Raw genomic sequence first — 13680 nt, forward strand, 5'->3', positions numbered from 1 at the left:
TCTTTCCCTTCCCTCCTCTCCCCCCAGGGAAAATGCCATATAATAAGAAGACTGCTGGAAAAAGAGCCCCTGCAAAAAGGAAACTTGCTGAAGTGTTTGCTCTGGGGGAGGTTCTAGCAGATACATCAAGAAAAGAATGGAAATTAGGTGTCCCTATAGGGCAAGGAGGCTTTGGACGCCTGTACCTTGGTAAGTGTAGTTATCTTCGATAATGCTTTTAAATGGAGAGTGAGATGTTTATCCTTATTCAAAGCAATGAAAAATTGATCCTAAGTTAGAAATGCAGGGTGTCTTCAAGTGATTTTTTTTTTTTTACTAGAACCTTAGATTGGTTCATGGCGTTGGAAAAAAATTACAAGAGTGGACAAATGGCCATTGTAAGCACTGCGGTTGTATGAGATTCCAGTGGTAGTTCATTCATTTTTTTAAGTGAAAATCTTTATTACTTTTTAGCAGTGAAAGGATAGTTTAGTATTTATTTAAATTTGATTTTTGGTCTGGCTGAAAGAAGGGATTTTTGCATGAGTGTCCTTATATCACAAATTCTGAACTGAAACCGTTTAAGCATATTCTATGGAGGCTACTGATCAGCCAGTGTTTTTGGCTGTCTTTGACTTTAGTGCTGCTTTTGACTTTTTCATTGCCTTGTGAACTTCTGACATAAGTCATATACTTTCTTTTATGTAACCAATCCTCAAAACAAATTGAAATCTTGGACTTTGCAGTTTAAAACATCAGCACAGATCTTGTTTTGCAATGCTGTTTGTTTGAATTCAAGGAAAACTTCTTTTAGTGGGTAGTGTTCTATACTTATTATCTCTGTTATTTGAACAGATGAACAGATAAGAGAGGTTTTGAGGACACGTCAGGGAATTTAAAAAAAAAAAACTTGATTGCCCCTAGTTATTTTCCAAACAATTTTGAAGGGATGAAAGTTAATGTGATCATGATAATAAGGTTTTCTTTTGCTCTGCATTTATGGTCTTCCTCCTCTTGGTGGAAAAAGTTGCACTGAATACATGCTGAGTTGAAAAAAAAAAAATTAATAATCCGTCCTGCTTTCAAAATGAACAGACTGCAGCATAAGTGGATTAAGAAGAAAAACAGGAGCAGTGGGTGGCTTCTTGCCAAAGAAGCTCTCTATTACTTACTCAGCCTTGCTCAATGAGCCCCTAAATTTACTGAGACTGGAGTTCCAGTTCACTCAAATTGTGCAGTTCTTTGTGTTAAGAATTCCTGCTTTGTTCAAGCCAGAGCTTGCCCTCTGCTTCCCTGTCGTTTGCACAAAGCTGTGCCCCTGACTGTTCCTGTACTTCGTGCTTGCCTAACTTGATGTCCTTCATACCTGTATCTCCTTCTGTCACAAATATCAACAGTTTAGTAGCAACAGGAAGTCACTTTTGGATACGTGACAGGGCAAAATAGTAGAGAGAATGTGTTTTTCATCTTTATGTCCACTATGTATGTTCATCACAGTCCTAGAAAAGCAAAGAAATGCTATTGACTAGAAAAAAGTTACTGAATAATAAAAAAGAACTCCTTTACTTAGTAAACTGCCTGTTCTCCTCAAACAGAATGGAGAATGCAAGACCATACCCATATAGAGTAGTCTTGCCATACAGAGTAGTTCTCTTACCAAAGTCTAAGGTACTGATATATGTTCACATCAGTACTTAATTGCTTTGTCATTTGTTTGTCCATGCTGTATAGCAAGTAAGTGTATGTTTTGTGACAGTTTCCTCTCCTACTACTAATAAATGCTTCCTTTTTAACAGCTGATGTTAATTCTTCAAAGTCAGTTGGCAGTGATGCACCTTATGTTGCAAAAGTGGTAAGAGAGCATTTGAATCTTTACTTCACAACTTGAAAATGTTTGTTCTAGAATAGCATGTGTAATTTAAAACATCTGGCTGAAAATAATACAATTGCATAGTGCTGTTTAAAATAAAAGTGTGGTGATATAGAGGAACGCAGCTGAGAATTGGGACTTCTATGTATGAGGGTGGATAATGGAACATCAGCGGAGTTGAAAAACGTTCATGAAATGGATCAGATTCTGTTTCATTTGCTGCTTTCTGTAAACAGCCCAAATATCACAAAATGAATGAAATCTGGCTAGCTTTTGGAGAATTTCTGTGATTCAACAGTGAGTCTGTGTGAACTGTTGCTCACCACTGGATGTTGGTAAGCTGACAGATGGCTTGGGAGTAGAAACAGCAAAACTTTGATTCCTGAGGTCCCCACAGATATGAAGTCCTTTAAATGTTTTATCATAAAACACATATGTATTCTAATTTCTATTGAATTAAAATGGCATTGACACATAATTTTTTTTAACCTAATGATTAGAGAGAAGAAAAAGCATTGTTGATAGCTCATTTTTAGCCCATTGTAGCAAATTCTTTTTATTAGTTGAAATTTTCTTATGTTTTTAATCTTAAAATAAAAAAAGAGTTATTTAACTTGACTTGGCTATAATGTTCTCTTTCTAAGGAATAAAGTATTTTTTCTTAAATTTTGCTAGATTGTTTTGTATAGATCCTACTATTATATATGATTCCCTGGTAAAGTCTTAGTAAAAAACCTGGGAATATGGGAATGGCCACAGTAGATCCAGACCATTCATTATCTTGGTAGTACTTCTGGTCCTGTGACAAAAGCAAACAGCAGAAAACTGTACAAGAACTTCACAATGTAAAAAATAAGTTCTTCAGCACAGTTCAGAACTGCAATGTTTTAATCTTTTATTAAACTATATGGCGATACTGAAATGCTTTACCGCAATAGTTGTCCACTGATGTAAATATGTTAATATTTTTATCATTTGTTCCTGAAACTAAAAGATCAGGTTAATTTAGAAAATAAAATACATTTTAGTTAGTATTTGCCTTTAATCTTGATATTTATATCTGCTGACTACAGGGAAATTCCAGAGTACTGGTTTTGATACTGTTCAGACACCCCAAGATACTGTTGGTGATGACCCTTTTTCCGAAATGTTGTCACTTACTGAAAAAAGCACTGCTTACGATGCAAATGGCAAACTACCACACGTTCAACATCAGCGTACTGCTGCTGCCTTAGGTGTTTGTGGGCAGGAATTCCACAGAGACCAGGAGCCCCAGCCTGCAGCTGTTGCATGGTGGCAACCTGCTTTTGCATGCCCAACCTGTGCCATCGAGGGCAGGGGGTGTCCATTACGCAGGAGCTGTGGCCTCTTTTAGAGGCAGATAACAGACATTCAAGTTATCAGCAGTGGCTTGCCTATGAGAGGCATTGGCTCTTAATTACTGGCTCCTGCTGAGTTTGGACTGATCAGGAAGCAGGGCGCCATTTAACTCTCATGGGAGAATCCAGTTTGACTTGCTTGGAAAATCATCAGATATGCATTATTTTATGCTGTGTGTAATTGCTATCCTCCTCTTTCCCGTTGAACCCTGCCCTCCGGCTTCTCTCTTCCACTTGGGCTCTCAATATAAGAAGAGTTGTCGTAACTTTTGGGTTGCTTTTATGCTAGGTTCACTTTGTTGCAGCAATTTGTAAATACCCCCACTGCTAATCTCCCAGATGACTACTCATTTTAATTTGTCTTTTATAATTTTGTCTTTATGGCAATAAAGAGTAGCCCCAGTCTTTGTGCTGCCCTCACAAATGACCCATAACATATTATGCCTCTACAGTCTAGCATAACACAACTACGGATAAGGGCCTATTTTCTGATGCCTCGGTGATTCCTAGTTGATCCATCAGCTGAAGCAAAGTGGTTAACAGCTTTGAACAATTATTAGTGTTTAACAAAATATGTGCTTCTATAGTAGTGTTCTTCAAATTAAGCTATTAAAGCGGGATGGAAATTGGCTTAGTCTTTGACATATCCTCATAGTATTGATGTCTGAGCAGTACGAAATGAATCACAGTTTTTATTAAAAAAAAAATGCTTTTTAACATGTGGACCTTTCAGATGCCATTGTTCAAGAGTGGATGCAGAGTTTAATAACACTTCATTAAATTGCTGACTGAAAAAGATCAGAATTCTTAAAATACTACTTGAAGAAATTCGTTGGGTTTCAACACGTACTCCATAATCTCTTTCGTTATGATATCTTTTCTAATTAGACTTTAATTTCAGTTTTGCAAATCATGCGTTTAGAATGACCCTGGGCATAAAGTTGTAGAAATTTGTGTTTGAAGTCTTTCTGGTTTTAGTGTATGATGTCTAGTATGGCAAATATTGGACCTCATTACATGAGCCTTTTTAACATAGCGTATGCATTTATTTATCTGTATGTAGAATTAATGATATTGGGGGGGAACAGCTTCATAGTCAACATGAAGATCTGTTTTATGGTTAAATCATTTATCCATCCCCTCAAGTACGAAAAGATACCAGATTTTCAGCATTTGCTCGGACTAGAGAAAGATATACCTTTTCTTCAGCTCTGAGACATCATTTTTTTGTGGAATAATTTACTTAAAGATAAATATTATAAGAATTTTTAACACCTACAGTTTTTCGCTGTGTTTTAGTAAGAAAATAACATTCTTCAAACCTATGTAAATGGAATCAAAATAATATGTATAATTTATATTCTAATTAAGTTAGAGTGTTAATGGATTATGCTACACAGAAACAAGTGAATAGGTCAAATAACGTTTGTTCGAGATAACTGCAGTATAAGAATTCAGCTATTTAACCCTTCTCCGTTGTATATATAAACTCTGTATCACTAATTAGTTGTCCATAGTGGATAAATAAACTTTGGTACATGCATATTTATATACATGTAAACTTACCAGTAAGTTTATGTGCATTGATCCAGTTGCTCTAGTTTTTTTTTTTCTTTCTGGTTCATGGCTTAAGTCTGAGCGTTGGTCCCACAAGGAGGGGCCAGAAAACTGTTGTCTTGGCTCCATTGTTTATCAGGGCAATGCTACTGGAGAAAGTGAGGTGGAGATAGGCAGTAGCTTTGTAATCGAGTGTCCAGGCCTAGGAGCGGTGCCTAAGCTGGTATCTGCTCTCATTCTGACCAGTCTTCCTACTCCGAGCCAATACATCAGATGCACACTAAAGCCCGCGTTCATCAGCGTGTTGGATCTCTTTACATTGCTTCGTTACTGTCGGACAGCAGTAAACCTGTTAGCTGAGTGGTACAGTCTGGCCTTTAGCAATTTTCTGGATCACCACATCTGCGTTTAAAAGTTACAATTAAAACCATTTAAGATTGATGTTGTATATCTTGGAACTTTTGCTAATATCATGTGATTGTATTCTTTCTGGGCTTCTTTGCCAGTAACCACATACTTCTTTTTGGTTAAATTTTTTATTGGTTAGATTTTTTAAGTGTAGGATATTCCAAAACAGGTATTTTCACTGAGATAGAATGAATTTGGACATATATGAGGAACTAGACTAAAATAAATTGCTTAAGCTTATCTCAAAATCAATCACTTAAAAATTGCAAGAGTTGAAATAACTTTTTTTCTTTTCTGCGCTAAGTTCTGGAAATGTAGAGTCAAAGTACTTGCCCGTTTGCAATTCTTGCAGTATTTCAAAGCTTTGGTGTTTTCAAACCAATTTCTCTCTTGCACTTTACTTACAATAGGTGGTTACCATAGATTTGTCCCTAGAAAATGGAACTGAAATACCTTATGTTAGCTTAAATACAAGGTAGACTCTGAAGTCAAAATAGGCGTAGTTCTTTTAATTTAAGAGAAATTGTGAAATCCTCTGTAATTTTTACCTTGATCAACTAATGTATGAAGGGAGCAAAATACCTAATATTCAGCAAGAGTTTAACTTTTGTTAAGATTTTTCCATCAAATCATTTCAGGTGTTATTTTAGGCTCACTAATGGCTATTGCAACTGATGCAATCCAGCTTTAATCTGGAAAATCTGCGATAATGAATGTTGTTTAATGTTCTCTACTAAAATTTTGCTGCCAATTATTGGTGGTAATTCTATACTTTTCAGTTAATTTGTTATTCTTTAATATTTTGTTATGGGAAAGGATTCTTTGATATCTTTAACGTTAAGCAATTTATAATAACTTTTTAGAGCCAACCTTCTTTAATAAAAAGAACATATTCTATTGAATTTATCAGCACTGGGTAGAGCGTTTGAGGGAGAATATGCTTTTATAGGGTGAATGTTACATTTTGTGAGCTTTTAATAATTATTAGGCACTAACACAGCAGTTTTTAACTAATTTTAAATTGTCTTAAAGGAACCCAGCCAGAATGGACCTCTTTTTACTGAGTTAAAGTTCTACATGCGAGCTGCTAAGCCAGATGAAAGTAAGCAGTCTATTAAAATGTTTTCAATGAACTACAAGCATTTAGGAAAATAGAGCCTACAGGAGTAGGGTCGAACTTTAAGAGAATCTTTTTAGGTAATTTTCAAAATTATTTTTAAATGATTGAAATCTAATTCAGACATACAGTAAAATTAGGGGTTTTTGGTAAGATGTTCTTTATAGTTGTGTTGGTGGTATTGTCTAAATCAAAATTTTAGTTGCATCTCTGTCTCTGCAATGGATGCGTCATTAACTTTCCAGTATACTTGGCATCCAAATTTCCATGAAATAAGCAGCTCACATGTATGCAGAAACTGTAAATGATGCGAGTATTCCCTGTTTATGTAAGTCTCTACTGATGCGAATTCATGAACTTGTCTTTATTTGTATTTTCAGTTCAGAAGTGGACTAAGTCCCATAAACTGAAATATTTAGGTGTACCAAGATATTGGGGTTCTGGCTTGCATGAAAAAAATGGAAACAGGTGAATATATCTTTTGTTGGCATATACTGGGATTTATTTAATCCACAACCGCTATCCCTTTTAACCTAATTTACTTTATAAGATGTATTTTCCACCTACCTTCATGTTGTTAATTTCTGCTACAAAGTTTCACATTCATAAGAGGGTGTGCTTAAGGAAGAGTACATTACAAGAGTACTTACAAGAGTACATTTTATCTGTACTCGTTTGTTACTCGTATTTGTGTCTATTACATCCTTAGTGATTTAGTTTTCATTTGTCTAGAACATTGCTGTAATACAGTGATGATATATATATGTGGTTTAGAAGCTTTTCATATTTGAATTAAAATAAAGTCGACTTCTAATGTGTAAGTCCTTGAATAATATGACTATCTTTAAAGTTTTTCTTCTCGTGTGGTGTGCACTTAAAAAGTATTTTCACTCACACTTATAAAGGACTTAGCGCTCTCTCTAAATGTATTTTATTTTCCCTAGGGACAGGGTTTTTTTTGACTTAATTTGTGAGCTAGAATAATTGCTAGTCTCATGTTAAATTTGTCTTAAGTCTAGGGATAGTTTTTAGTATCGTTCCATGTCACGAAGGGTTTTTGTTACTTGGTCTTGAATGGTATGCCTGTTTATGTAGCAGTCCTTGTTTCCTAGTGGGCTTTCTCTATACAGCTATGCTGCAAGAAGTTTTAGTAGTTCTCTGGCAGCTTATAGTAGGTCAGGCTTCTTTGTGTGGACCACTACACAGGGCAGTTGGTATGTATGCCCTAGTGTGTTAGAAATATCATTGTTTCAGCAGGTCCTCAACTTTAAAACTAATCTAATGTAAAAGCAACATTATTTTGAGAGGCAAAAGTAAATACAACACAATTTTTTTTTTTTTTTTGCCCAGATAAACTTTTCTTTGCGTTTGGTGTTTCATGCATGAGAGTCTTTAATATAGCAACTATGAGCTCTTACAGTAATAGAACCAGTTTGGCTATAGCAATGAATATCAGAACACCTTTGGCAAGTGAGCGATTTTTGTTTTTAATAAGAGGTTAAAAAAAAGGTTGTAATAGATTTCAAGAAACTAACTTTTTAAAGTAACCAGGTTAAGTCACTTAGTCATTTATAAAGTAAAAAATGTATTTCTGTAAGTAATTGATGGTTGGGTTTACCTATAGTGAATTACAATACAGATATTTTCCTCTGTGGGTACTTGTTATTGTATTGCATAACTAGTCAGGAATAAAGAACAGTTCTTTTGATGGACGAACTTTTGACTAGCTGATGTAAAAAAGTTAAGAATTGGTGTACAACATTAAAAGTCAAGTATTTCCCATATATTTGTTTTCTGTACCTGCAGTTTATCTTTTGAGAGAGATGTTTTCAATCAGTAATTTGTGCAATTATAACACATAGATAAAATACTTTGCTAAGTACAATTCAGTAACTTTGCCGTTGTTTTTTTTTTTCCTTTAATTTAGTTATCGATTTATGATAATGGACCGATTTGGCAGAGATCTTCAGAAGATGTATGAAGAGAATGCAAAGCGATTTTCCCATAAAACCGTACTACAATTAGGCCTGAGAATAGTAAGTTTAAAAATTATATTATATTTTTACAATCTGGCTTCCCAGTGTAAGTCTTTCAGTTAAATCACACTTTTGTGCTGAGTACAGGTCCTCTGCTGGGTGGAGCTGGGTACTGCATTTATATGATTGTATTTTGTTTTGTTAGCTTGATATTCTGGAATACATCCATGAGCATGAATATGTGCATGGAGACATCAAGGCCTCAAACCTTCTTGTGAGTTACAAGAACCCTAATCAGGTATTTCTGATGCATTTTATTCCTCATGTTTTAAACCTTCTATTTGACAACACATGGAAGTGCTTTGAACCTGTGAAATCTAGCAGAAGCTCATTTTTAAGAATGTATATGGTTACATTATTTCTGCTTGACATTTATATCTAGTTAATATTCTACGATTTTTTTAATGCATTTTGCTGGACAGTTATCAAATTGACTATTTGCCCTAAAATAATATTCTAGAGAAATTCTCAAGATTAAAAAAAAATTGACTCACAGATAGGTATTTGCAGGTGGAAGCTTAAAATTACATAGTACGCTGGTAAATTATGTTTGCCTGTCTGCATCGTTACCTCATTCCTTTGTTCGAGAAATCCATCAGATAAGTGTTCTGTTACTTGTAAAAATTGGTCTTTAAAGTGTTGATTGTTCCACTTGATTTACCGATGTCTTTCATTTTTCTGTATTTTTAACTGTCTTTACTATTCAAACAATGCATATTTTCAGAATTACATAAGTCTTATTGCCCAAATGTGTTAGCTCATGAAATAAGTAAAATGATCTCCATTCTCTTAAAGTAACTGTGGTGTTAGTGAGAAGTAATAGTATGTAGTAGTGTTCAAATGGGACAGCTGACTTTAAAGAGGGTAGGACAGTAAGTGTGTTTATAATTCTATGAATGTTATGTCTTTTTTTTTTTTCTTATGGTTAATAACAGACTATTTTACTGTACTTGTCCTCTGCATCAGCAAGAAAGGGCTTTCAGATCAGGCTTCTATATGGAAAATAACAAAACCTGTCAGACATGTTGTTTTTCAAATCATATGTAGTAATCTCAATAAAGCACTGAGAAAGGATCATTTAAAATAAAAAAACCTCACCGTTTTTAATACTTTTTAAGTTCTAAGAATGGTTGGGAGTTACATTTACTATTTGCGTATTTTTTGTATTTATAGTTCTTAAATCTTAAGAATTCTTTGTGGAAATTACTAGGTGTACTTGGTGGATTATGGACTTGCCTACCGATACTGTCCTGAAGGAGTTCACAAAGTATATAAAGAAGATCCTAAAAGGTGTCATGATGGAACTATTGAATATACCAGTATTGATGCACACAAGGGTGTGGGTAAGGGTGTAAAACTTCGTTCTCGGCAGTAGGCATTTGTGCATCCTTTTTATTAACACAAAAGACTTTATTTGCTGCATTGAGTTTTGTAAACAACTGGGTTTCTGAATCTATAAAAATATTTTTTTCTTCTCTGTGGACTATGCTGGCATTTTTCTTTTTTTCCATTTACTAACTTTTACTTTGATATTAATTTACTGTATTTTAATGCAACCTTCTTAAATAGATTTCCTTAATTTATAAAGACCATTAAGAATTTTAGTGTATTGCTTTTTATTAATTAAATAGAAATGGAATAGTGCTTATGAGTTCTTGATAGAAAAACAGGCGCTGTTTTCAGGAGATAAATAGTTTCTGTTTTCAGTGTGAACGTAGTTCCTTCATGTTTGGCAATATTCTTTATCTTGTTTACGGCTTCATATTTAGAAGATTTTTTAACAAAACTTCATTTAACTGTGAAATATTATTTCATAATTATTACAATTATGCCTATAGTCACTGAATATCAAAAGGCAAGAAGTGAGAAAAGGTTGAACATGAAAAGGACAGGTCTATGTCTGATTAAACATTGAGGATTTATAGTGAGCACCAATTTTATTTTCTTCATTCTTAAATTTTGTTTTATTAGCATAAAAATGTGTCCTGCAAAAATGTCAGTTGTTGAAAATTATTGTTTACTTCAGGACGAACTGTTGCACCTGTGCTTAAAACTGAACATGAACAAAGATGACTTGATTTGCCCATTTATACTTCTAGGGTGTTTCTTGGGGTTTTTTTGGCAAGGCTTAGGGATCTGATCTATGATTGTCCTCTGTTCAGTTTTCCGGCCACATAAAATATTTCAGTATCGTGGAAGATTTTTTCAGGAGCTGCAGTTTTAGCACTATTACCTTTTTGTAGAAGAAGGGAAGTAAAAACTGTTTTGAACAGAAAGTCAATCACTTCACTAATTTGCTCTATTTTTTCCACAATCAGAGTACTTAAAAAGCTCCCCAAATTGGGATAACTGCAGCATGTCATATCCTTGAGTAGAAGAAAGAGATTAACAAAGGACTTGAAAATGAAGTTACCCTTCCAGATGTAGAAACAATATTTTTTCGTTCCTTGCTTTCACTCTGAAAGAAAGAAATAAGTAACAGATAGAGTAGTGTTACATTGTTAGCATTGGCTTCCTATTGTCTCAACATATTTACAAATTTTAACTGTTGTTAAACTATATGTGCCTTATTAGCTGCTCTTACTGTTCTTTTTTAATGTGTGTATATGTATTTAGCGCCATCGAGACGTGGTGATCTGGAGATCTTGGGTTACTGTATGATTCATTGGCTTAGTGGCCATCTACCCTGGGAGGATAATTTGAAAGATCCAAATTTTGTCAGAGACTCAAAAATCAGGTGAGAAACTACTTGTTTTCTTTCTCTTTTGAAATAAAAAATAGGAATGAAAATGTCTTAATGTCGAAATGCTTTGTACTTTCAGTATGTTCCCTTTTGGTGAGTAGGCTATTGTTTTGTATACCCCACAGTTTCCCTTCATTGTTTCTCATGTATCCTTGGCTTGTAATTAAACTTTGCTTGTACTGTTCTACTCTCTCTTCTTTTGCATATGTGAGATGCTTGTTTATCCACCACAGTATTGTCGCTTTAGAATACTGCCGTGGTTAAGCCAAAAAGTACTCTTTATCAGTATACAGGTAACCATTAGTCCTGCTTTACAGAAAGAGAACAGAAGCATGGAGTATGAGTAGCCTTTATAACACCATGCTCTGAAGTCAGTGGCAGGGATGAGAGCTAGAAGTGGATCTTGCATGTCTTGGAGCATCATTCCAGCTAGAGGGCCACTAATGTGGGAATTAAAAAAAAAAAAAATTTTTTTTTGGTCTCTCTCCCTCACTGACACATTCCTTTGTCTTCTCCCCACCCCCACTCAACCCTCTCTTGTCAGATATTTAATATGAAAAAAGCTGTCCTGGCGCAGCAGTTTCTGTCTCATTAACAAGTATTTGTTATCTGGCTTCCTTATCTCTATTTTTAAGACTTCGGCCTCCATCAATGTTAGCGAAGGTTCCCCCACTTCACCTCCTTTATTATTTTGGCATGGGATCTGCTCTGAATCATATCAGCTAGAGAAAGAGTCCTCTAGCAGGGAGAGGTGAGAGCACTGGTATGTGAGGGTTTAAAATGGACCAGTTCTTTTCCTTCAGTCTTCTACTTGCTTGCTTTTATAGGAATCAAAAACTGTTGAACAAAAACTTACTGTATTTCAGACAGCCTGTCTGGCATTTGTCAGGTTCTCAAATGTACTGCACTCTTAAAAATGGCTGTACTAAGTCATACCAAAGGTTTATCTAGTAGCGTTTCCTTCTCTGACAGTGGCCCAAGCTAGGTACTTAGGAAGTCTGTCAGAACAGGGCAAGATTCAAACTTTGAAAGAAACAATAGTTTTGAATAATTTTGTTTTTCAGATGTAGAGATAATATTTCAGTTTTTATGGACAAATGCTTTCCTGGGAAAAATAAACCAGGTAAGAGAAGCTATTTTAAATTAAAATACTTTGGTTTGTACCATGTGGTAAGCATTCTCTAATAATTTGTTTTAATGTCCTTTTTCTTTAAAAAAAAAATAAATAAATAAATCCATCAATCTGTTTGGGTGCCCTCACCAAATTGTAGACAACTTTAGACAGTGGGTAGAAGCTCTGAAATTCGTATTTACGTGGTGTACGTTGAGTGCATACAAGGGAAGGCTGTGCTACTCTGTATTCAAATAAAACCAGATCAGTTCAATTGCTGCAAAAGGTGAGGAGTTGTCAGACTGTCAGCAGCTTTTTTCCCTGAGAGGTGTGTCTCAGGCATTGTGCTCTAATCTGTTGCTTCTTTAAGTCCTCTTTGTTTACTTAAGTTTGTACCTATTTTTCTTCTTACTTTTATCAGCAACAAAGTGGCATGAATTAGATTGTTGATTAGGAGAAGTTTAGAATCTTCCTTTTGGCTGTGGTTAGATGAACTGCAGACGCTCTGCTTCTGACTAAAGGCAGTATTAAGTATTTGCAAACATGAAATGTGTAAGTTGATTTTTCACAACTGAATTTTAGAGATTCAAAATATAAAGTAATGAGAACTTGAAGTCTAGATTTTTTTCTATTTGGCATTGGTGATTTGCTGAGTAGATTATTTTTTTAAACCTGACTCTATTAGAAATACACTTTCATGGGATCTTAAACTTAGATAGTTATTTCCAGCTACTCCTGGTGATCAGAAGAGAGTTTTCTCTGTCAAGTGTGACTTGTCTGGTTTTTCAGTGGTCAAATGTTTCATGTATTTTTTAATTGATGTTTCAGTCTTTAAACTGATGAAGTTCTGAGATAACATTGAGTTTCCTTTTCAACATTTTTAAATATAGACATAAGAAATATCATGTAAACAAGCATTCATTGGTGAAGATCAGCCTATTACATTTTTTACGACTGACTGTTTTCTTCATTGCAATGAACATGTAAAAAACAGTGATGGTTGTCATCACTGGGTAATGAACCTTGGTATAATTTTTTTCTGAAATGTGTTGTAGTAAAGTTATAATTACGAGTTTATAAATAACCATTTCAAAAAATAGCATAAGTAGTGCATGTATAATTTCTGACTTTTGTGATAAAAGTGAATGATTAAAATGTTTTCAAATAGAAATTAATTGGAGGTACTATTTCTTTAGATGAAATAGCCAAATATATGGAAAAGGTGAAGCTACTGAACTACGAAGAGAAACCTGTTTATCAGCATTTCCGAGAAATACTTCTGCAAGGTCTTAAGGCCATTGGGCAAAAAGATGATGGAGTACTTGACTTTGGCTTGTCAGAGAATGGAGACTTGCAAACAAATCCCATACAAAAGGTTTTTACTCTAAAAATTTATGTCAGCTTTTAATACTTCTTTTCGAGCTAAATAAGAGTTAAAGTGGTATTGGAAGTAGGTGTCATAACTGCGTCCAGTAAGAAA

General features: G+C 34.6%; 1 protein-coding gene across 1 annotated transcript in view; it reads left to right on the forward strand.

Moving 5' to 3' along the window:
* Window positions 1-32: 32 nt before the first annotated feature.
* VRK1 (vaccinia related kinase 1) overlaps window positions 33-13680 on the forward strand; it is a 30221-nt gene continuing 16573 nt past the window's right edge. Inside the window, exons 1-10 of the mRNA XM_009322544.1 lie at window positions 33-189; window positions 1776-1831; window positions 6226-6295; window positions 6691-6778; window positions 8238-8346; window positions 8492-8584; window positions 9557-9689; window positions 10963-11083; window positions 12154-12212; window positions 13397-13575. Coding sequence (XP_009320819.1) covers window positions 33-189; window positions 1776-1831; window positions 6226-6295; window positions 6691-6778; window positions 8238-8346; window positions 8492-8584; window positions 9557-9689; window positions 10963-11083; window positions 12154-12212; window positions 13397-13575 — 1065 coding nt within the window. The remainder of the gene's footprint in view (window positions 190-1775; window positions 1832-6225; window positions 6296-6690; window positions 6779-8237; window positions 8347-8491; window positions 8585-9556; window positions 9690-10962; window positions 11084-12153; window positions 12213-13396; window positions 13576-13680) is intronic.

Source organism: Pygoscelis adeliae, unplaced genomic scaffold (assembly GCF_000699105.1).
Source record: "Pygoscelis adeliae isolate BGI_AS28 unplaced genomic scaffold, ASM69910v1 Scaffold374, whole genome shotgun sequence".
Classification (NCBI taxonomy): domain Eukaryota; kingdom Metazoa; phylum Chordata; class Aves; order Sphenisciformes; family Spheniscidae; genus Pygoscelis; species Pygoscelis adeliae.